At 43.7% G+C, this 25,196-nt stretch overlaps 1 protein-coding gene across 1 annotated transcript in view; it reads left to right on the top strand.

The window, feature by feature from the left end:
* The window catches only part of LANCL3 (LanC like family member 3), a 58,356-nt gene extending 48,415 nt beyond the window's left edge, over positions 1–9,941 (top strand). The window contains exons 4-5 of the mRNA XM_068268309.1: positions 2,852–3,059; positions 5,535–9,941. Of these exons, the coding sequence (XP_068124410.1) occupies positions 2,852–3,059; positions 5,535–5,694 (368 nt within the window). The 3' untranslated portion in view covers positions 5,695–9,941. The remainder of the gene's footprint in view (positions 1–2,851; positions 3,060–5,534) is intronic.
* Positions 9,942–25,196: the final 15,255 nt, after the last annotated feature.

Raw genomic sequence — 25,196 nt, 5'->3', positions numbered from 1 at the left:
ATGCAGGAGAAGTCGGCACTAGAGTGAACGTTCACAATGAGACCAGCACTGCTACTTCCGATGAACAAGGCTGAGTGAACACAGGACAAGGAGTCCCCACCTTAGAACGCAGCAGGATGACGTTATCGTGACAAGTCAGCAGGTCATTTGTATATTGGGTGTTCATAAGTCTGGTACTCCCTGTACAGTAAGAGTTAAAAACTTGAGTTGTTTATCTATGCAAAAGAGCTTGTCGAACAGCTTGTTGAATTAAGAAGAACAAAGGGACACCAAGAGCCCAATCGTGTAGTATGTATGGATCAAGGGAGGGATAATGAATAGTAAGTACAGGATACTCACAAACCAGGGTTACCTCCTAGGCAACCACTGTGTAGGCAGGTGGGAAGAACAAGCCTGTCCCCACTCAGGATTAAGAAGTTGCTTTCTGTAGATTAGAAGAAACATAGAACGTTTTCCGCCCTTCCACCAAGGGTGGGTAGACAATATAAGCAGGTGAACAGAGGCGCCAAAAGAGTAAAACAATATGATAAAAGTTTTAAAACATGGATGTGGTGGAGGTGGAAGCCTAACCACTCCAAAGGACAAATGCGAGAAATACTTTTTCAAGTAACGCAACAAGTTTAACAATGATCATTAAGCGTCCGGGTCTGTACTTCGCGCCTCTGTAAGACGCTAAGTACAGACCCGGACGCTTAATGATATGTACTCCATTTTTTGAATTGCCTGATGAAGTGGTGTTACGCCCGCGAAATGCGTTGTATGCTGTTTGGAGTGTATTATTAAACTTGTTGCGTTACCTGAAAAAGTATTTCTTGCATTTGTCCTTTGGAGTGGTTAGGCTTCCACCTCCACCACGTCCATGTTTTAAAACTTTTATCATATTGTTTTACTCTTTTGGCGCCTCTGTTTACCTACTTAGCTTGTTGAATTAAGTCCACTTTCCTGAAAAGTAAATAGTAGCCAAATGCCTGTTAGCCATCAGGGAGAAGGCAGATTTTACTGCCAGAAAATTTAAAGGGTCATTTTTTCTGAGGTAAGTTGTAATCTTTACACCAATCGTGCAGGGGCACTGGAGAGCAGTCGGGGGAGTCCTGGTCCAACAGTGTGGGTGGGTCCCAGCAGCACTCAGGGGCTGAATTTACTGGTGGGGGGGGGGACTTGAACCAGTCTTAGATTAGATTTACTAACCTGGGTCTTCTTCCAGCCGCTAGCAGTTTATCAGGTCCTTTTCTGTAGTTCCAATGCACTCCAGGGCACTGCTGTCCCCTCTGAAAAATCCCTGGTTACAGCCCAACTGAGACTTCATGGCCGCTGGCTGGAAGCTGCTGCTGCCACAGGTGTCTGCCTGCCTGATCTGTCACCACACACTTGCTAGCATACTGTCATCAGGGATGTCCGGGTTGAGAACTGTGATGTCCGAATTGTGCTGAGGGCCCAACTGTGGCTTCACAACCCCTTCCTGGAACCTGCTGCTGCTGTTGGATTTCTATCTTGAAGGTTCTCAGGTAGTGTGGGGGACACATTCCATGCAGCACAATTCTTTACAAACATTGAAAATGCTGTTAGTGCTGCTGCTGTCATAATTTTATTTAATTAATGCTGTGTTCCAACCGCCAGGTTCCACGGCCTATTCTGCCATCACCAATTCCTGCTGCTGTCATAATTTTATTGCTGTGGTCCCATTACTTTTGTCCAATTACTTTTGAGCACCTGAAATAAAATGATTTAGTTGCCTCACATTTTTATTGTTTTGTTCATCTCACTGAATTAAAGCTGAAAGTCTGCACTTCAAATGCATCTGAGTTGTTTCATTTCATTGTGGTAATCTGCAGAATTAAAATTAGAAAAAAAGTTGTCTGTCCAAATATTTATGGACCTAACTGCATGTATGAAAATCGGTCATAGCCGTTATTATGACCCATAATCGTAACATAGTTTGAATTTCTTTTCGTATTTACGATTAAGATTGTAATCATAATCATGACATAGCGATCTGTTATCAAAATCTGTCATTACGACCATCACTACATTTCATTACAAATAGGCTTTGGTGGCACAGATAGTTATACCAATATATGAACAAAAGTTTACTTTTCCATTAAAGAGAACCCGAGGTGAGAGTGATATGGAGGCTGCCATATTTATTTCCTTTTAAAGTGAACCTGAGATGAATGGAAACAAGAAATGTATACATACCTGGGGTTTCCTCTAACCCCTTAAGGCTGATCAGTCCCTTGCTGTCCTCTTCCGCCTCCTGGATCCTCCGCTATGGCTCCTGGTAATTTGTCTACTATGCAGGCGCAGAGCGCTGCCGGCCATGGGAGTATGACGGGGGAGCACGCGCGGGTGGACTGCACCTGCGCTGACTGGCTCCATCTCCCCAAATTGCCTAGAGCCGCAGCGGAGGATCCAGAAGGCGGCAAAGGACTGTGAGGGACCAAGCAGCCTAAAGGGGGCTGGAGGAAGCCTCAGGTATGTATACATTTTTTGTTTCCATTCATATCCCTTTAGTTTAAACAACACTAGTTGCCTGGCAGCCCTGCTAATCTATTTGGCTGCTGTAGTGTCTTAATTAGACCAGAAACGAGCATGCAGTGAATCTTGTCAGTTCTGAAAGTGTTAGAGGCACAGGAGGATCAGCAGGACAGCCAGGCAACTGATATTGCTTAAAAGGAAATAAATATGGCAGCCTCCATATCACTTTCGCCTGGGGTTCATTTTGGAGATTCTAACATTATTCATCACATTTGATCCAGCATAGTTATGCCTTTATGGAAAGCTTATATTCTCTCAGCTGTTTTTAAAACATACATTTTTAATAACGGTGTACTGTATGTTTTGTTTCCTTTAGGTATTGCTTATCTTTTTGCAAAAGCATATCTGCTGTCAAAAAAGCCATGCTACCTGGATACCTGCATCCGCTGTGGGGAGCTGACCTGGCAGAAGGGCCTACTAAAGAAAGGGCCCGGTATATGTCATGGAGTTGCAGGCAGTGCCTATGTATTTCTGCTACTTTATAGACTTACTGGTAACTCCAAGTACATCTACAGAGCACAGAGGTGAGTGTCATCTCCCATTGGTTGTCCAGTGATGGTCTTTGGTTTTACCCAAAAATTATTTTTATACAATAAATTCTCCATAAACATGAAGCCAGCGTGTCTCTCCAGCACACCATAAACTATAGCCCGTAAAAAGATAATGTAAATCTTTTTAAAAATGCAACTAGGCAGCAATCTAATTATGTCCAATTATTGTCATTACTGTCAAGTAGTTTCAATCACAGGTAGTGCCCCAAACGCCTTTTCTTGTTTTATATTTTATTATGATTGCACTCCATATTACTTAACTGATATCTATGGTGATAGATTTAAGCAATCAGGAAAGGTCCTCATTTACTGAGGTAATATGTTTAGACATTCTGAATTTACCAGGCTGAGAGACCATTGGCCAAAATGAAAACAAATATGTCTAAACTTTATTCTAATTGTCAGATCATGTTGATGTCTTCCATAGCTTATTAATTCCAAGTAGTATATAATTTGTTGCCATATGAGTCGTCTTTAAATTCAAAGTTAGCTAGAGCAATGTTATAATCGAAAGATAAGCAGGACATTTTGAATGGAGATATTGTAGTTTATTGGGTAATCTTAAAAGATGTAAAGAGTAAGCTTTACATCTGTTAAAGAGAGGAGCATAACACAAACGGCATATAGGGGTGGCACCCGGTTATTTAACTCCAAGACCGGCACACTGCATTTGCCACACTGCCTCTGAGGACACTAATAGAGCAAAACGGATGTTAGGCATGCCGCCTCTTTCACACCGCCCCACATCCATTCTTCTTAATGGAACGGGTATGTGCTTATGATGTGTCACGCTGGCAGTAACTTGTGATAGCCATTGGTGTTTCATATAGGTGTAAGCCAACACAATAAATCTTTTTTATCCCGGGGAAAGGGAGTTCCGGAGTCCCAGTTTTATTTTGTGTTTGTAAGCTAAAAAAAAAAAAAAAAAAAAAAGTAGGTTTCATGTTTATTTGTCTCAGGTGAAGGACACAGTTGTTTTTTTTTTAGTTTTTTAGAGCCACATAGAGTAAACTATTGAACTTTTCTCAATCTATTCCCTGCACTCAGAAGTTGTTCTCTGCTGTCCAAGGGCCATATCCTATTCAAGGTGATAAGTAGCTTGCAGATGCGAGCTACTTATCACCTTGCCATCGCGCGAGGATTACCGGCAAATCCTATTGCCCATATCCTTCGCGCGATGGCCGATCGTTAGGGAGCATTACTCAGGCGAAAGCCTGAGCGATGCTCCCTGTTACCGAGCGATGGGGAGTGAGGTTTACGCTGTGGTGCTGTCCATCAGCACCACGGCCTCACTCCCCACACATGCGCACTCGTCCGCCGAACATCGCCGACATCTTCCGCCGCAGCATCTGGGGGTCTCCTTTAATAAGGAGACCCCCAGAGCTCCCCGTCGGGTCGCCGCACAGTTTAGAAGCCAGCGCGCAGCTCTGCCAGGCTCCTCTGTCATACGTACCGCCGCCGATCACCCGCCGCCTCTCGCCGCAAAATCCGTCACGTAATTACAGTGTATCTAACACTGTAATTACTGTGCGCATAGAAGGAGCCCGGGCAAAGCATCTTTGAATCTGCAGCCGGGCTCCTCATTGGTCTGCTGTCTGAACCAATAAAATGGCTCACACAGCAGACCAATGGGGAGCCCGGCTGCAGATTCAAAGATGCTTTGCCCGGGCTCCTTCTATGCGCACAGTAATTACAGTGTTAGATACACTGTAATTACGTGACGGATTTTGCGGCGAGAGGCGGCGGGTGATCGGCGGCGGTACGTATGACAGAGGAGCCTGGCAGAGCTGCGCGCTGGCTTCTAAACTGTGCGGCGACCCGACGGGGAGCTCTGGGGGTCTCCTTATTAAAGGAGACCCCCAGATGCTGCGGCGGCGACGTGCGTTAGCTAGTTTAGACCTGCTTTTTGCAGGTCTAAGCTAACGCTCATGTCTGCCGGGAAGCATCGCTTCCCGGAGACATGATAAGGGTAATTGGATTCCGTGTTAAGAACTCGCTGGGCGATTATATCGCCCAAGCGAGTTCTTTTCCGCCTGGGGGGGTCTAAAGTTTAATTAGATTAGGCGATACCCCCATCGCCTAAGTTAAGAACTCGCCAGTGCTTAGCGCTGGCGAGTTCAGCAATAGAATATGGCCCCAAGAGTTTTATGGCTTGTAGTTAGTTATCAGTAAGAGTTACCCTATAGTCCGACAGATGAGAAAGTGTAATTTGCATACCATAATTGTTAACCCATACAGGGAGAAAAAAAAAAGAAACGCAACCTACTTCTGTGTAGAAATGGCATTGTATATACACATGTTTATCTCATCATCTCACATGTCAATTCAGGTACCCTTTAACACATTTTAGTTTACAGCAAAATCGTATATCTCTGCAAATACAGCTTTTTATGAAATACATCGCTAAATGCTATTTATTGTAGTGTACATTTTTCCTCTCTTTCTCAGGTTTGCAGAGTTTTTGTCATCAGATGAATTCCAATCTGGATCGTGCACTGTGGAAAGCATTTACAGTCTATATGAAGGCCTTTCAGGAACAGTCTGTTTTTTGGTTGATCTACTACAGCCTAACCAGGCTGAGTTTCCACTTTTCAGTGTCTTTGTGTAGAGTTATCATTTGCTGTATTGAGCCAAAAAGAGATTTTTGTTTTTCTAGATTTTTCAGAGATGAGCTTTGACAATTTGTGATTTTGTGTTTAAAGGTGTGAATGGATATAAGATTTGCTTTTGTGTAAATAATGTGTTTCTACTGCTGCTAGAGGTGTAACTAGGAATGGCAATAGTGAGTGACAGTAATGGCCAAACCTTGGAAAAATAAACTATATGACTGTGACATTGAAGTATCAAGGGCATTGGAGCTGAACTATATTTTACTGCTTCAAATGATTCTCTTAATAAAGTGAGAAAGTGTCACCATGTTATGATACCAGTTAATAGAAACGTACTAGACACAAATGGGGAGAACAATTACAATAAATATGTACATAGGAAAAGACAGGACTTCTCTCCTCATGAATTCCTAGTCACACCTCTGCTACTTGTTATTTTGTCAATGTAATACGTGGACGCAATCACCAGCTGTAGGCAAAATTGCTGTTTCTCTCTGCACTAGTTTTTATAAATATAGTTCGATAGAGGAATTATAAAGCCTGTCAAAGCAGGAAAAAGAAAAGAGTACAAACAGTAAATTGTATGTGTTTTTTCTAATTATATGTGGCATTTTTTAGATGAGAGTATATGTCAATTGTAATAGTTTAATTTATTACTTTTTTCAACCCCGGTACTGTAACACAATTACAAGATTGCCTTCTCTTTTTCAGTAGTAACTTTGAGTATACTGTATGCTGTACAGATAAGCATTCATCTCCATTCCTTGATTTACATTCTAAAGGTTGCCAGATTCATTTTTAATAGATTAAACATGCAATTCGGTAAAAATGTGAAGACAGAGGCGGAAAGCACTTTTTTTCCCTTAAAGGTTAATTGGTCCAAGCCTTGTAAGGGCTATGGCACACTAGAGCGCTTTTAAACACGCTTTGGAATCAACGGTGATTCCAAAGGCGCTAGGCTAATGAAAGTCAATGGAGGCAACCCCACAGGAGTGATTGTGATTAGGGAAATCGCAATTGCGGGTCCCTGCAGCATATACTGTATGGAGCTATTCTGCTCAATACAAAAAATAGTAACATTGCAAAATTGCTTTTTAGTCACGGTACAAAAGCGATTTGCAGCGGTTTTACTAACCAAACCTAAAAAATGGACATTGCAATCCCTTGCAAATGCAAGCACTGTAATAAAATTGCTGCTAAAATTGCTCTAAAATTGCTGTACAAAACGCTAAGTGACTGTGATTAGCAGTTTATAGGGTTCTGCCTGGTCAAAGTTTTTTATTTTTTGCCTTTCCCTGAATCAGCTGAGATATGTGAGGATGCAGGGTGGAAAGGTACCTAATGTTTACTCATTTCTTTCTTTCTTTATTTTTTATTCTGGTCTTAATGGACGGATGTCTTTTTTCAACCAAACTATGTAACAGATAAAAATCTGTCAAAAAGTAAAGCCATTTTAGATCCTTTTTTGTCTACATATCAGTTGATCAAAATATCAGTAGACACTGAATGGGCGAGGAGTAAGTGGCAGGAGAGCGGCTTGGAAGGGAAAAGGGGGTATAGGGAGGGCAAGAAAAGGTACTCGATGACAACATAGATTTTTTTTTATTATTGCATTGAGGAGAAGTAAGCTAGCAATTATGGCGTTCTGATTCCTTCTGAAATCTGATTGATATGAATTGGTAGAAGGTGGCAATCCCGTTTTTCAGTATGATGTTCCTAGAATGGGGCATATAGGATATAGTATCCTATTTATGAACGGGAGTAAAATTGTGAACTTGTCAGTTATTTTTCTTGGCACTGACATTACCTTTTATAATATGAGTATGGGGTGATACTTCACTCCAGGTCATACATTGTTTTTGCTCATTTCATTTCTGCCTCACTAAACTCCATCTCTGCTCTGAAAGATTAGCCACAGCATGATAAGATTTAGGGGGGGGGGGGATCTTCATTACAGTTTATGGAAATCCTAAAAACAATCTAAAGAAATTCTAAATTATTTTTTTTTACTAGGACTCACTTCACTAAAATCACTGATAGGATTAAGCCTTTAGCATATAATAGGTGGAAGTGTAGCACTGGGCTGTGTTCATAATGTTCAGGAAGAGAGAAAAAAACGTAGTAGGCAATATTTTTTACTGTTAAACTGAATATATTTTGTATGCAAGTTTGCAAAGAGTAGAAATGATCATTAAGCTCCAGCCAGCGCTTAAATTTCAAGCAAGGTGTTATCACTAGGGATGATCAATGAGTTGCAAATGTTACCATGTTCATGTAGGATTATGTACATTTGTATGCAAATTTATGCAGCTTGAAAAAAGGACCAATCAAGATCCACCCAGGTTTAAATTGATTGTGACAGAAGCTGTCACTTGCATGCCTGAAAATTAACTCTTTCAGGTTGCAAAATAAAATAAAAAACAGCCTGGTTATTAATATGTTTTGCACTGTACAAACACATGTTTATCACATCATGTCACCTCAGGCATATGAGCACCACTGATACCATTTGCATCTAAAGAGAGATGAAGGCTCTTATTAATTTAAAGACGTTGGCTTCAATTCATCAAGCATTACCACATTCGGCAAAACAGCTGATTTTTCCAAACATTTTGTAAAATGTCAATTCATCGAGACTGTTACTGCATGGCAAACTGAAATGACCAAGCAGTGAGGTAAATTACCGACTTGTGCAGTAAACGCCTCGGCAAATGTCAATTCATGAAGATTACAGCATGTGGTAAAGCCCAGGAACATGTTCTCTAATTACCAGCAGCTCTGGTATGTCAGAAACAGTGAAGAGGAGCTACTCACAGAAGTAGAGAGGGATTACCTATAACTGACAGGAGCAGAGAGCCAATAGAAACAGCCTCTGTCTCCTGCAAGTCCCGCTGATCGGATCCAAAGCCTTCTCGGGAGGGTCAAGCTTTCCTACCCCCCCAGGTAGTGGAGGAGAGAGATCAGAACAAAAGAAGTTTCACCTGCAGCATTTCGGATGTTTAACCCTTTAGGTCCCTCTTTGAAGATGTGGAGGAGCTAGTGGGAAAATCACCTAAGCATAGCATGTGTAATGTCTCTTGGAAGTTCATCTAAGCTATGGCAATTGAATAAAATGTTAAGAAAGACTAATTGATACATTTAGAGTGAGCAGAGGGAGTATAACAAACGTACATTCTAAAGGGATGTGGGAATGCCTCTTACTATTGTACTGCCTTCACTGCATGGAACAGCATGAAACAAAACAGAGACAACTCCACACTCTTCTGCTGTTATCAAACAGGTTTTTGTGAATTGAAGCCATGGTTTTCGATAAATTACTGAACTTCTACCGCACCTATGAAAATCTCGATGAACTAGCAAAAAAAGTCTAATACCGAATTTTTTCCAGACTTTTTTTTATTGTGCAGCCTTTGATGAATTGAAGCCATTTTCTAAAAGTGCCAGAGCTAGATCAAGTTTTGTGTAAAGCTAACTAAAGTTACATTGATTTCCCTGTTGGATTCCAGGCAGATTTGATCAATATGATCACTTGGACTGAAAGTAATTTCAATCGATTTTGGGCTGTATTACGTTTGCCTCATAATAGCAGTCAAATTTTGAAAGATCCAGCCCAGGTTTGCTGGATCACTTAAGTTTTCCAGTGTTCATTAATGTTTTCCAACCTTTAGTAATGCAACCGGTGCCTGAACTGCCTGACAAGTGAGTAGTTCAGTCTTCCATATGAAAGAGCCCTTATACAAGTCATGATTTTCTACATTGCAGCCTACATGAACAAACCACAAGAAATAAGAACCTGCTGCAATGTTAAAATGCGACCTAAAGCTTATGATTTATGTTCTATTTTGTTATATGTAGAGAAATAGTACAATCATTCTATTTATTGTAGGCTTGCACATTAGGGGCATGATGCACAAAGCAGCAGTAATGTAATGTACCACAGCTTGCATTAATTGCACAATGCACGCTACTTTGCTGCCATTGGTACTAGTAAGATTGCCATGCGCAGTCTGCACACAGGAATTTTTCCGCTGCTCCATACATCTAGGCCCTAGATAGCTTAGAGTAACCTAAATGTAATACTAGCAGTCACATTAAGTATACAAATAAATGGCTAATAATGTTTGCAAATTTGTTTCCTATATATTGTTTTATTTTTCTATAGTTGCAAAAGGTTGGTTGTTAACAGGGTTTTTTATTGCAGATTTGGATTATTCGCCATCTGTTAATTTCTGTGCTTTACAGATAGTCTGAGTATAATTTGTACAAATAATAAAGGTTTTGTACATGGTTGCTTTGTCTTATTTGTGTGGATTGGCTCTTTTCTTCCCTCTTATAGCTAGGCTGCAGTACTTCCAGCTCATCCTCTCTTCCAGTTTTTTTCTTATTTGAAATGTTGAAAGTGGAACTTAGAGAGAAGCAGCTATTTCTTGTAAAATCATTTATGTTGATTTTCATCTACAGAATACGTAAAGCAAACCTGAAGCCTAAAAAACCTTATGATTTAATGAATTGCATGTGTAGTATGGATAATGAATAGAACATTAGTAGCAAAGAAAAGAGTCTCATATTCTTGTTTTCAGTTGTATAGTTTTTTTTTCTGTAACATTGCATCATTCTGTCATATTTGCAGTTTAGAAACCACTCCCTGTCTTTTAAGCTATAAAACAAAGCAGAAATAATGAATGTTTGAACTTTCCTGCAATAAAACCTTATCAAGCTGTCTCACACTTTTTCTTGCTTGTTTAAATGGACACTATTAACTTACCTGGGCCTTCTTCCATCTCCCTGGACTCCTACTATGCCCACGACATCCTCTTGATCCCCTCTGGTCAGCTGCGGCAACCCCCGCAAAGCTGGGCTGTCCCTGGTTGCGCTCCTGTGGTCGGGAGCATTCTGCGCAAGTGCAGTAGCAAATTATGTGTACACTCCTGCCCACGGATAAAATCTGACGTTTTTTTAACTCTTCCTGTACTGGAAAAACATGAGACTTTTTTTTTTGCTACTGATGTTCTATTGCTTACCTGTATTCATTACCTCATACGTTTATTTTCACTTCAGGACCAGCGTAGTCTTTTTATATCCACTGTATATTAATGTTTACATTTTCTGAAATCAACAAAGCCCTGCTAAGATTTAAACTTCATACTTTACACTGGGGCTTAACTAATTGGCCTTTAAAGGCTCTCTGAGGTGATCAAAATAAATGTAGTTTTCTTACCTGGGGCTTCTAGGGTGTCACATGTCACGTGTGTCCCTAGCCACAGCTCCAGTCTCCTGGGTCCCGCTGGCAGCCTGTCATGTACCTGGGATGCATGAATCCTCAGTGTGGCCAGATGGGTGCAACCCTGGAGTCCAGGTAGGTGCACCTGAAGGTGACTGCTGAGTGCGAATGGATAATTCAATGCGGGGTACAGGTACAGCAGACAGTAGACGTAGTCGAGGATAAGCCAGGAATCCATTAACAGGAAATCAATCCGAAACAGGTGAGGTACAGGAATGTAAGTCAAACGGGTAGTCAAAGGATTGCCAAGGATCAAAGCCAGGATATCAATTCATAAGGGAAAGTCTCTTAGGACACAGGGAACAGGGACTCAGGAAACCTGATGCTCAGGCAACCAGACCTGAGACCAGGAAGTACTTATAAAGCATATTGCAGGAAGTGAGCTCACATGCAAACAGGGATGCATAGCAGATCCCAGCCACTAGATGGTGCAGGAATGTCTAAAGGTCCTGGAAGGGAAAACATTTCTGTAGTCAAAGTCCTGAACTGATGAGTTGCCCTGGGCAACCACTTGCTGAGGCGTGACACAGCCTCTGAAGGATCTATGACCCCCAATGGCTTGGCATCTTCTGTGCATGTGCGGGCGAATGTGCCCACGTCATCGGAAGCGTACTGCAGTGGTCACATTCTTGTGTGGGAGGGGGCGCAAACCGTTGCAGAAGACGCCGACCCTTAGGGGGTTGGTGATCCTTCAGAGGCTGCCAGCGGGACCCAGGAGAAGACCGGAGCTGCAGCGAGGGACACAAATGACTTCTAGTGGCTGGAAGAAGCCCCAGATAAGTAAAGCTACATTTATTTTGTTCACCTCGGACATCCTTTAAGGATGGGAATTAATGGACTTATGTAGAGCTTTGGAAGGAAAAAATGTCTCCTTTGTTAGTGTGAAGATTTTTATTTATCCAGGTGACAACTTTTTCTCTTCTAGAAAAGATTTAATCTTCATTTAACATTTAATGTAGGAGATTCCAAGGAATTTTATAAGCACAGGTAATGAATGCACTTAGTGACCAAAAGCACCAACATCAGGACATCTGAATTTCCCACTAAGGCATGGTGACAAATTTAAACGAGGCCCAGCAATAATTCAGCAGTCTGCCAGAGCTTGTTTGGATTTGCCTCTGAGATTTTTATTGGTACAGATGAATGGGCTACTGAAATGCCTTGGAGGGAAACGCATACATCCTGATGCTAGGCCACTGGTCAATTTGTGTCAGGAACTGATGAGTATGGTTGATGGGGTGTGCTCTGCAATCAACACAGAAGACGCAGAGAGGATGTAACGATTGGTGTCAGCACGCAGAGAGAATCTGATTATTGGTGATCTGCAGTATCACCAAGAATGCAGACATATACCTGATTATTGATGATCTGCAGAATCACCGATAATACAGATATATTGCTAACCTCTGGACACCTGTTGGTATGTGAGTGTTTGGTGTAACAGTAGAGCAGGTGATAATCGACAGTAAGGAGACAGTGCTCTGAGAGCACGGGAACCTTCCAGCAGGCTGAGACTCCTCAAGGGGTGGAATCATGCTGAAAATAGGGAAGGCGAGAAAGTGAGTGACACCTGAAGGTGGCTGTCACTAACTGGTCTGGAGACTATCTCTTAACAGGAGAGATAGCTCTCGAGGTCGGACTCGCCTGGTCGGCAACACACTGACAGATAAGGTACAAAGACAGAAGGCTGATTCGGTATCCAAGGCAAGCAGGGTCTGGCAACGGAATATCAGATATGCGAGGTACCGAATCAGAAGACAGAGGAGTAGTCAGAAAAGCAATAAGTCATAACAGATATCAAACAATGCCTAGTCTGGGTGCGAGGTCCGTGGTCTCAGCACCCTGGAACTAGTCTGAAGAATAACACAAATGGTAATACAGTTCCCTAATCTGGGTGTGAGGTCCTTGGTCTCTACACCCTGGAGCTAGTCTAGAGTATAACACAAATGATAGTACAGTTCCCTAAGCTGGGTGTGAGGTCCTTGGTCTCGACACCCTGGAACTAGTCTGAGCATAAACACAAATGATAGTACAGTTCCCTAAACTGGGTGTGAGGTCCTTGGTCTCTACACCCTGGAACTAGTCTGTGCATAAACAGAATAACAGTTCAAGTAATCTGGCTAAGTGTGAATTTCCAGGTCCACCTGGTTCAAACACACTGTAGGATCTGACTGAGGTCTGAGTGCTTCCACATAGTGATCGCAACGGCAGACAACTAGCAACTGACCAGCAGAAACTATATATGGAATAGTGCTCTCCAGCACCACCCCTAATTGCTCAACCAATAGTATCCTGCTCAGGAGTCAGCTGATCGGCGTGGTCAGCTGACTCTCCCTGCCTAGTATAAGAATTCTGCCTCTCAGCGCGCTCGCGCGTGTATTCCTAAGCCTGTGTGCACTAACAGACCCAGCCACACCAGACACGCTGCCGCGTGCAAACCGCCGTGCTGGACGCGGAACCAGCCGCCTGACTGCTGTTGCATGCTACAGGGCTTTTCCGCGTTCCGCCCCGCCACTAGACACACGCTTCCGCGTGCAAACCGCCGTGCTGGACGCGGAATCAGCCGCCTCCTCAGTGGCACACGCGGCGGCTTTTCCGCGATCTCTCACAGTACCCCCCCGAGGAGTGGACTCCGGACATCTCCTGCCCGGCTTCTCAGGATGTAAGTCATGAAACTCCTTTTTCAACTCTGCATGCATGCGACATTCTGGCACCCAAGTTCTCTCCTCAATGCCATACCCCTTCCAATTAATTTTTTTCCGGGGGGGGGGGGTGTTGCTGCGTGAAGGGGGGGCGGTGTTTGGACGTTGGGTGGAGTGGACAGCGGAGCGGGTTACGGGGGGGGGGGGGAAGGTTGCTAGGGTGCAGTGGCATAGCTTGCATAGTTGCCCCAGTATAGGGAGTTTAGTTGCCCCAGTATGGCTAGTATAATGCCCCAGTATAGCTAGTATAGTTCCCCAGTATAGCCAGTATAGTGCCCCAGTATAGCGCCCCAGTATAGCCAGTATAGTGCCCCAGCAAACGATGCACAAAAAGAGATAGGAATATATATATATATATATATATATATATATATATATTATACTGGTTTGCTGTGCCTATACATGCATGTTTATTCTGCTTTGCAATACAGTGGTGTGAAAAACTATTTGCCCCCTTCCTGATTTCTTATTCTTTTGCATGTTTGTCACACTTAAATGTTTCTGCTCATCAAAAAACGTTAACTATTAGTCAAAGATAACATAATTGAACACAAAATGCAGTTTTAAATGATGGTTTTTATTATTTAGTGAGGAAAAAAAACTCCAAATCTACATGGCCCTGTGTGAAAAAGTGATTGCCCCCCTTGTTAAAAATAACTTAACAGTGGTTTATCACACCTGAGTTCAATTTCTGTAGTCACCCCCAGGTCTGATTACTGCCACACCTGTTTCAATCAAGAAATCACTTTAATAGGAGCTATCTGACATAGAGAAGTAGACCAAAAGCACCTCAAAAGCTAGACATCATGCCAAGATCCAAACAAATTCAGAAACAAATGAGAACAAAAGTACTGTAATTGAGATCTATCAGTCTGGTAAAGGTTATAAAGCCATTTCTAAAGCCTTGGGACTCCAGCGAACCACAGTAAGAGCCATTATCCACAAATGGCAAAAACATGGAACAGTGATGAACCTTCCCATGAGTGGCTGGCCGACCAAAATTACCTCAAGAGCGCAGACAAAACTCATCCGAGAGGCCACAAAAGACCCCAGGACAACATCTAAAGAACTGCAGGCCTCACCTGCCTCAATTAAGGTAATTGTTCATGACTCCACCATAAGAAAAGACTGGGCAAAAACGGTCTGCATGGCAGATATCCAAGGCGCAAACCACTTTTAAGCAAAAAGAACATTAAGGCTTGTCTCAATTTTGCTAAAAAAAAATCTCAATGATTGCCAAGACTTTTGGGAAAATACCTTGTGGATCGACGAGACAAAAGTTGAACTTTTTGGAAGGTGCGTGTCCCGTTACATCTGGCGTAGAAGTAACACAGCATTTCAGCAAAAGAACATCATACCAACAGTAAAATATGGAGGTGGTAGTGTGATGGTCTGGGGTTGTTTTGCTGCTTCAGGACCTGAAAGGCTTGCTGTGATAGATGGAACCATGAATTCTACTGTCTACCAAAAAATCCTCAAGGAGAATGTCCAGCCATCTGTTCGTCAACTCAAGCTGAAGCGATCTTGGGTGCTGCAGCAGGACAATGACCAAAAACACACCAGCAAATCCACCTCTGAATGGCTGAAGAAAAACAAAATGAAGACTTTGGAGTGGCCTAGTCAAAGTCCTGACCTGAATCCTATTGAGATGTTGTGGCATGACCTTAAAAAGGCGGTTCATGCTAGAAAACCCTCAAATAAAGCTGAATTACAACAATTCTGCAAAGATGAGTGGGCCAAAATTCCTCCAGAGCTCTGTAAAAGACTCGCTGCAAGTTATCGCAAATGCTTGTTTGCAGTTATTGCTGCTAAGGGTGGCCCAACCAGTTATTAGGTTCAGGGGGCAATTTCTTTTTCACACAGGGCCATGTAGGTTTTGAGGTTTTTTTTCTCACTAAATAATAAAAACAATCATTTAAAACTGCATTTTGTGTTCAATTATGTTATCTTTGACTAATAGTTAACGGTTTTTGATGAGCAGAAACCTTTAAGTGTGACAAACATGCAAAAGAATAAGAAATCAGGAAGGGGGCAAATAGTTTTTCACAGCACTGTATATATATATATATATATATATATATATACACACACATACTGGTGTGTTGTACATACAGTGTCAGGCTCTTAGCGTCAGGCTCCCAGTGTCTGGCTCCCAGTCTCCCAGCGTCAGGCTCCCAGCGTCCGGCTGGCTCCCAGCGTCAGGCTCCAGGCTCCCAGCGTCAAGCTCCCAGCGTCAGGCTCCCAGTGTCCAGCTCCAGGCTCCCAGTGTCCAGCTCCAGGCTCCCAGCGTCAGCTCACAACTCTAATGGCGCCCTGCTCTGCGACCAAACTCGCCGCAGTGATGCCGCTTGAAGAAGAGTGTGATTGGCTACAACTATGGAGGGGGCGTAACTGAAGGCCTACGAGCGCTGCCGTGATTAGCCCCACTGATGAAGGAGGCAGGACTGGCGCCTCCGATATGCAGTTCTTCGCCGGCGCAGGAAGGGGGTTGATTGGCCACATATTGAGGGGGCGGGACTGGCGAACCATGACGTGCACGGCTGCGGCCGTGCATTACAACTAAAAATGACACTTTTGAAGTAAAAAATCGGTCTGAAGCCGCGGCCCACTGTAAAATGTCCTGCGGACCACTAGTGGGCCGCGGACCACAGGTTGGGGACCCCTGGATAAGTGACATCATTGATTTTCCTGCTCACAGGAAAGGGACCCACAAATCTGGGACCTAACTTGGGAGACAGTTGCTTCAGAGCCAAATGTCGTGTGGACACCCAGACCAAGTCGCCTGGAAAGAATTCCCATTCTATGGAACGTCTTTTATCAGCTTGTTTCTTCTGACTCTGGAAAGCCCTCCTCAGATTTCTTTCTACCATTCCCCAAATCTGCTTCAAGGACCTCTGCCAATCTTCCAGGGCTGGAAACGGAGTGGCAGCCACTGGTAGTGTGGTGAACTTAGGTGACCTTCCTGTTACCACCTGCAATGGAGAAAAACCTGAGGAGGAGCTCTTCAAGTTGTTGTGTGCAAATTCTGCAAATGGCAGGAATTTGGCCCAGTCAGTTTGAACATCTGATCCAGGAAATTATAGACCTGTAAGTTTAACATCAGTTGTATGCAAACTATTTGAGGGGTTACTAAGAGATACTATACATGACTTCATAGTAGAAAATAATCTTATTTCTCAGCATCAACATGGGTTTACTAAAGACAGGTCCTGTTTGACTAACATGCTCAGCTTTTATGAGGTAGTGAATGCTAATATGGATATTGGGAATGCTGTAGATGTGATATACTTGGACTTTGCAAAGGCCTTCGACACTGTTCCCCACAAAAGTCTGGTGCAAAAGTTGAGGATGCAAGGACTGGGGAAGAGTCTGTGTTCATGGATAGGGAACTGGCTAATGGACAGAAAACAAAGAGTTGTGGTCAATGGATCGTACTCAAAATGGGAGACTGTTAGCAGTGGGGTCCCACAGGGGTCTGTTCTGGGTCCAGTGCTCTTCAATTTATTTATTAATGACCTAGTAGATGCAGTAGTGAGCAATGTTGCTATTTTTGCAGATGATACAAAATTGTGCAGAATCATCAACTCTCAGGAAGATAGTGTCATATTGCAACAGGATCTGGATAGGATGGCTATATGGGCACATACATGGCAGATGAAATTCAATGTTGACAAATGTAAGGTCATGCATTTTGGACGTACTAATGGTCTAGCACCATACAAAATAAATGGGATACAGTTGGGGACATCAAACTTGGAGAAGGACTTAGGAGTACTCATTGACAACAAGTTAAATAATCGTACTCAATGCCAAGCAGCTGCAGCTAAAGCTAACAAAATTTTGGGATGCATTAAAAGGGAAATAAAAACTCAAGATGCTAGCATAATATTGCCCCTGTTTAACTCTCTAGTAAGGCCACATCTGGAATATGGAATTCAGTTCTGGGCACCACATTACAAAAAAGATATTGCAGTTTTAGAGCAGGTGCAGAGACGAGCAACAAAATTGATGCGTGGGATGGAAGGTCTCACTTATCGAGAAAGGTTAGATAAACTGGGTTTATTTAGTCTAGAGAAAAGACGCCTTAGAGGGGATCTAATTAACATGTATAAATACATCAGAGGGCAATATAATACCTTGGCGGATGAGCTTTTTGTCCCTAGGCCTTTTCATAAGGCCTAGAGGACATGATCTGCGCATGGAGGAAAAACGTTTTAACCATTTATTTAGGAGAGGGTTCTTTACAGTAAGAGTGATTAAGATGTGGAATGCATTGCCACAGGAAGTCGTTATGGCAAACTCTATACCTGCATTTAAAGGGGGCTTAGATGCTTTCCTTGCGTTGAAAGACATCCATGGCTACAATTACTAGGTAATGCCTAATGATGTTGATCCAGGGATTTTATCTGATTGCCATCTGGAGTCGGGAAGGAATTTTTCCCTTTAGGGGCTAATTGGACCATGCCTTGTAAGGGTTTTTTCGCCTTCCTCTGGATCAACAGGGATATGTGAGGGAGCAGGCTGGTGTTGTACTTCATACTGGTTGAACTCGATGGACGTATGTCTTTTTTCAACCAAAATAACTATGTAACTATGTAAAAAATCTGCCACATAACATCTCAGAAACTGTTCCAGAGACTGATTGGTTCTCTCGGTCTGGCCATTGGTCTGTGGGTGGTAGCCTGATGAAAAAGATAACTCCATGTCTAACTGATGGCAGAATGCCCTCCAAAATTTTGAAACAAATTTGGAGTCCCCGATCTGACACTATATTTTCCGGGATACCATGCAGCTGGAAAATATGTTGGATAAAGAGATCAACCAATTCCTGGGCTGAGGGGAGTCCTTTCAGGGGGACAAAATGGGCCATCTTGCTAAAACGATCGACTACCACCCAAATGACCGTCATGCCCTCAGACCTGGGGAGTTCGCCCACAAAATCCATGGACAGATGGGTCCATGGTTCACTTGGGACTGGTAATGATTGCAATGTCCCAACAGGTGCCTGACGGGAGGGTTTGCTTCTAGTATTCTCTTACATACTCTTTGCAGTCGGTTGCCAATGATGGCCACCAGGCACATCTTGCTATGAGGTCCTGAGTTCTGGTGGCCCCGGGATGCCCAGCATTCTTGTGGAAATGAAACAACTGCAGTATTTGTAGACGAAAAGGCAGTGGTACAAACATGACCCCTTCAGGCTTTCCCTCAGGTACATCCTGTTGGAACGGACTCAATGTTTTTGTCCAGTCCCTCCAGGTCTCAGTGGCGGCCAGAACCACTTTCTGCGGCAGAATGGTTTCTGGGTCTGAGGGCTGTGCTGTCTCGGGCTCAAAACTTCTGGACAAAGCATCAGCTTTGATGTTCTTACTACCCGGGGTATACGTGATTACAAATCGGAATCTCGAGAAGAACAATGACCACCGAGCCTGTCGGGGGCTAAGTCTCTTAGCGCCCTCAATGTACTCCAAATTCTTGTGGTCAGTATAGACAGTAATGGTATGTTCTGCACCCTCTAGCCAATGTCGCCATTCCTCAAAGGCCAACTTAATGGCTAGAAGCTCCCTATTGCCTATATCGTAGTTTTTCTCTGCGGGCGAAAACCTACGTAAAAAATAGGCACAGGAGTGTAACCTTCCCTGCAACCCAGAACGCTGAGACAGCATAGCCCCTACCTCCGAGGCATCTACCTCCACGATAAAGGGGAAGGTGGTGTCGACATGTCTCAAAATGGGTGCAGTACAGAACAATTTCTTTAGAGTGGAGAAAGCAGCATGGGCCTCAGGGGACCAGTGGTGAGTATCTGCCCCATTCTTTGTGAGACTGGTGAGAGGTGAGATCACCGTAGAGTACCCCTTTATGAACCTTCTATAGTAGTTAGCAAACCCCAGAAACCTCTGGAGAGCCTTCAGTCCCACAGGTTGAGGCCACTCTAAAACAGCTGAAACTTTTCCAGGGTCCATGGAGAGGCCAGAGGTTGAAATTTTGTACCCCAGAAAGGCAACAGAGGTCACCTCGAAAATGCATTTCTCCAGCTTGGCGTACAGCATGTTTTGTCTCAACTTCCGTAACACAAATTTAACATGATCTCTGTGCTCTGAGAGGTTAGACGAGAAAATTAGTATGTCGTCTAAGTATACCAGGACGAATTTGCCCAACACCTCTCTAAATACCTCGTTAATCAGCTCTTGAAAGACGGCCAGGGCATTACACAACCCGAAGGGCATCACCAGGTACTCGTAATGCCCGTCGGGTGTGTTAAAGGCCGTCTTCCATTCATCACAGCACCCCTCAAATCCAGTTTTGAAAAAATCTTAGCATTGGTGACTTGAGTAAGCAAATCGTCTATTAACGGCAAAGGATAGCGATTCTTTACTGTAATTTTATTTAAGCCCCGATAATAAATGCAAGGCCGGAGGCCTCCATCTTTCTTTTTCACAAAAAAGAACCCTGCCCCGGCTGGAGATCGAGAAGGGAGAATAAAACCTTTAGCTAAGTTTTCTCGGATGTATTCCTGCATGGCCAATTTCTCTGGCCCAGATAAGTTATAGAGATGACCTCTAGGGGGCATACAACCAGACCTGAGATCAATGGGACAATCAAAAGGACGGTGTGGAGGAAGTGAATCTTGGTTTTACCAAAAGTTACTTTCGCAAGACAATGATGATAGCATTGGGCAGACCAGCTTGTTAGCTGACCCGTAGCCCAATTTATCTGAGGCGAGTGAATTTGTAACCATGGCATGCCAAGAATGATCGTGGAGGTTGCCATTCGTAACACAAAAAAATGATAACCTTTCTTTATGCAACACCCCTATTGTGACCCCCAAGTCTGGGGTCTGGGAAAGAGGGTGATTACTCTGCAGAGGGGAATCATCCACCGCAGTGACCCGAATCTGTTGTTTTAGTGGGGAGATCGGAATCCCCAATTTCTTAGCAAATTCATAATCCATAAAATTAGCTGCTGAGCCAGAATCTATGAAGGCTTCAGTGGTCTCTGTCTTATCCTGCCAGGATATAGTGCAAGGGAGAAGGAGACGTTTATCATCTAGAGGAAACAACCGTTTGGGACAACTTTGAACTTTATGACCCTCCTCTGCACAGTATAGACAGAGCTGTCTTGTCTCTATGCGCTTCTGCTCCACCTGGGACAACCTCGACCGCCCAATCTGGATTGGTTCTGGTGGAGGTGAATTGGGTGGTGATGTATCAGATGGAAATTAATCAGTTTGAGGCGCGGTGTAGGAAACATATCTCACATCGTTCCCACCCCGAGTCTGTCTCTGATAACGTAGGCGACGATCAATTCTGATGGCTGATGAAATGGCCTCATCAATAGACTTCGGCTCGGGGTGACCCAACATCAGATCAGAGACCGCGTCTGACAACCCTGATAAAAAACAGTCCAGAAGTGCGAATGAGTCCCATCTAGCTGAAACTGCCCATCTCCTGAACTCAGCCGCATTATTTTCCACCGAACCCTTGCCCTGCCGTAAAGTCTTGAGCTTCCGCTCAGCGGTAGAGGCAGGGTCCGGGTCATCATAAATTATAGCCATAGCTTTAAAAAATGCCTCAACCGAGGCCAGAGCACTATCACCTGGCTGGAGATTATATGCCCACGTCTGGGAATCCCCTGACAATAGTGTCTTGATAAATGTATTTCTTTGTGCTACAGTTCCTGAAGAATTAGGTCTCAACTCAAAGTATGATAACACTCGTTTTTTAAAGTTCTGAAAGTCAGATCTGTGGCCAGAAAACCTTTCAGGTACAGACATGCGTATGTCTGTGCTAGTAGGAGATCGCACTGCGTCCACAGCCGTCTGAAAAACTTGCACAGTCCCAGACAAAGCGTTGATTTGGGTCTGGTGACTGTATAGCACTCGGACGAAAGTTTCCACCAAGGTGGTGAGTGCATTAAGACGGCTGTGAAGTGCGTCCATTTGGGTTTGGTCTGCCGTTCTGTAACGATTGGTGTCACCACGCAGAGAGAATCTGATTATTGGTGATCTGCAGTATCACCAAGAATGCAGACATATACCTGATTATTGATGATCTGCAGAATCACCGATAATACAGATATATTGCTAACCTCTGGACACCTGTTGGTATGTGAGTGTTTGGTGTAAGAGTAGCACTTTGAGTAATGCACCTGCAGAGCAGGTGATAATCGACAGTAAGGAGACAATGCTCTGAGAGCACGGGAACCTTCCAGCAGCCTGAGACTCCTCAAGGGGTGGAGTCAGGCTGAAGATAGGGAAGGCCAGAGAGTGAGTGACACCTGAAGGTGGCTGTCACTAACTGGTCTGGAGACTATCTCTTAACAGGAGAGATAGCTCTCGAGGTCAGACTCGCCTGGTCGGCAACACACTGACAGATAAGGTACAAAGACAGAAGGCTGATTCGGTATCCAAGGCAAGCAGGGTCTGGCAATGGAATATCAGATATGCGAGGTACCGAATCAGAAGACAGAGGAGTAGTCAGAAAAGCAATGTCATAACAGATATCAAACAATGCCTAGTCTGGGTGCGAGGTCCGTGGTCTCAGCACCTTGGAACTAGTCTGAAGAATAACACAGATGGTAATACAGTTCCCTAATCTGGGTGTGAGGTCCTTGGTCTCTACACCCTGGAACTAGTCTAGAGTATAACACAAATGATAGTACAGTTCCCTAAGCTGGGTGTGAGGTCCTTGTTCTCTACACCCTGGCGCAAGCAGCCGGCGGCGATCAGACCCCCCCAGCAGGACATCCCCCTAGTGGGGAAAAAAGAGGGGAAGTCTGATCGCCCTGGCTGCTAGCTGATCGGTGCTGCGGGCTGGAGAGCCCACGCAGCACCGATCAGCAAAACCACCCCCTGGCACAGAAGTGGTTAATGTGCGTTACCACCCTTTTATTTTGCCTTGTGTTGTAATGCTGCGTTGTGACTTTAACGTCGCATCACAACACAACGTCCTACAGAGAATAAGCCCTCAGAGGTATTAGTGAACTACGTTCACCTGGACTTACACAGCCCAGTTGCAGTCATCATACAATCACATTGGATGGTATATGGAGTCCATTGCCCATACTGTGGGTAAATATATGCATAATGATGGGAAAGGGTTTTTATAGGAGACAGCACTGTATTGTTTCAGGTGATTTACTCAGAAATAAATTATTGCAACTTTTTGCATGAATGGCCATATGAGATTAAAGTATCGGTAATCTTTACCACTATTTTGACCTAATTTAACCTTACCCTCACAAAGAGCCTTCCCCCCGATTCCAAACCTTAAGACCTCCTAACCCACCCCTCCCACCTTCCCAGTAGTGGTGGTAAAATTTACAGATATTCTATGTTTTAAAAGTGTAAATTACTGTAGTAAAATATCGGTAAATAATACTGATATTTTAATACAACGTAACCTAGCACTATTCTCACACAGGAACCCTGCCTTACCGATGCCTAACCTTAACCGCCCCCATGCCTAACCCTTAAATCCCATGCTTAAACGTAACCATACCCTCCATGCCTAACCCTTAAAAGCAACCCCCACACCTAACCTTAACTGACCCCCACCACCAATTACGATAATGTTAGGGCGCCACTACAGGTGCCATTATACTGTATATTGCAGCTATACTGTGAAATGGGCGTGATCTGCGTGGTTCGTAGGCGCTCGCCATATAGGGAGGCCCTGATGCCACCTCAGCCGTCTTTTTGTTACCACTAATAGCTGGTAATTGCAGCAATTAACATTAGAGTCTATGGCGATGCCTTTTTACCTGCTTTGTATTGTAGACAACCTGTAGCACCTTGTTCTCAGGTAAAACACCATTGTAGCTGTGCCTGCCAATAGAGCAGGGACCATTATTTACCCTTGGCTATATTGTCCATTGGAGCAAACTAGGGTCTGCAGTACCCTTGGCTATATTGTCCATGAGACCAAATTAGGGTCTGCAGTGAGGCTGGCTGAGCAGATCTTAATGTTTCTGCCCTTCAAAGTAGATGCATCTACCCACTAAAATGATGAGTAGCATATGTTCCTGCATTATTTGCAGCCAGAAAAAATCTGTAATATTATTACATTTCCACAATACATTACAGCACTGACATACAGTATTGTATCCCTGACAGAAATTTCACAGTGCCTAGAATAGTTGTCATAATACATACTTGTGGAATGTCACACAAGGGTGACACTAAGGTGCCAGTGTTAACGTAGAGCTGCAAAAACATAAACTGATCTAGAGCAACCTCATACAACCTTACAGGTTAGCTAATTAGATGTCTTTGAAAATGAGTAAATATACTGTCCAGTTCAAAAATATTACAGTAGCTGCAGTCTTATAATGTGTAAATAATCAAATGTACATTGAGATATTTTTTCTCTCCAAAATGACAGTAAAATAAATTCATAATTCATGGTATATTTAAGACATCATCTACTAGCCCTCTTTCACATAACATGTATATGGAGTGTTTGGGGTGACTGTAGAGCCACATCCTACAGAAGGCTGAGTGTATAGCTGACTACATTCCAGGGCTACAGTACAGCTTCCAACATATCCCATCATACTTTCCATTTATAAACTGCCCGAAATTGATCAAAAAATGTTAGGTATAATAGACATTTAGCACATTCCATTCAAATGACAGAATTGGCTGGAAAAATATGTGTATGTCTAGCTTTACTCCTTCCTTCACCTGTTAGCCTCAATAAAGCCACCTCTCTTCTCTCATCCTCTTCTTCCACCACCTGTCCACTTGACCCTATCCCCTCCGTCTTATTTTGTGGCCACTTGATCCCTGCAATGACTAAGCTGTTAAAGGGAACCTAAAGCGAGGGTTCCATATTTATTTCCTTTTAAGCAATATCAGTTTCCTGGCTATCCTGCTGATCTCTTTGGCTGCAGTAGTTTCTGAATCACAAACCTGAAACAAACTTGTAGCTAATCCAGTCAGTCCTTAATGGGATTTTTAATCCTGCAAAAAAAAAAAAAATCATTTTTACTCACCTGGGGCTTCTACCAGCCCCCTGCAGCCATCCCGTGCCCTCGCAGTCTCTCTCGGATTCTCCTGTCCCCCGCCGCCAGCTACACTCGATTTCGGCCGACAGGCTCACTGCGCCTGCGCAGGCCTGGCCACACGTAGAAGTAGACCTTCTACGCTTCCCATCTGCAATATCGCTATTGTGGACGGGAACACGACGGGACGGGAAGACTACACGTCGCCAGGCCTGTCGCTAAATCAAAAGTAGCTGCAGGGGGCAGGCGCATCCGAGAGTGACTGTAAGGGCACGGGACACCTGCAGGGGGCTGGGATTTACATGAAAAGGGCGCCGGTAAAAAAGGGCGCCTGGTGGAGCCCATATATACCAACTTTGGCTACAAAAAAGGCGCCTGGTGTAGCCCATATAAACTTCGGCTAAAAAAAAGATGCTTGGTGTAGCCCATATAAAAACTTCGGCTACAAAAAAAGGCGCCTGGTGTAGCCCATATAAAAACTTCGGCTACAAAAAAACTCCGGGATGTGTAAATTACT

Source organism: Hyperolius riggenbachi, chromosome 2 (assembly GCF_040937935.1).
Source record: "Hyperolius riggenbachi isolate aHypRig1 chromosome 2, aHypRig1.pri, whole genome shotgun sequence".
NCBI lineage: Eukaryota > Metazoa > Chordata > Amphibia > Anura > Hyperoliidae > Hyperolius > Hyperolius riggenbachi.
Note: the sequence above shows the minus strand (reverse complement) of the source record. Positions and strands in the feature narration are given on the sequence as shown.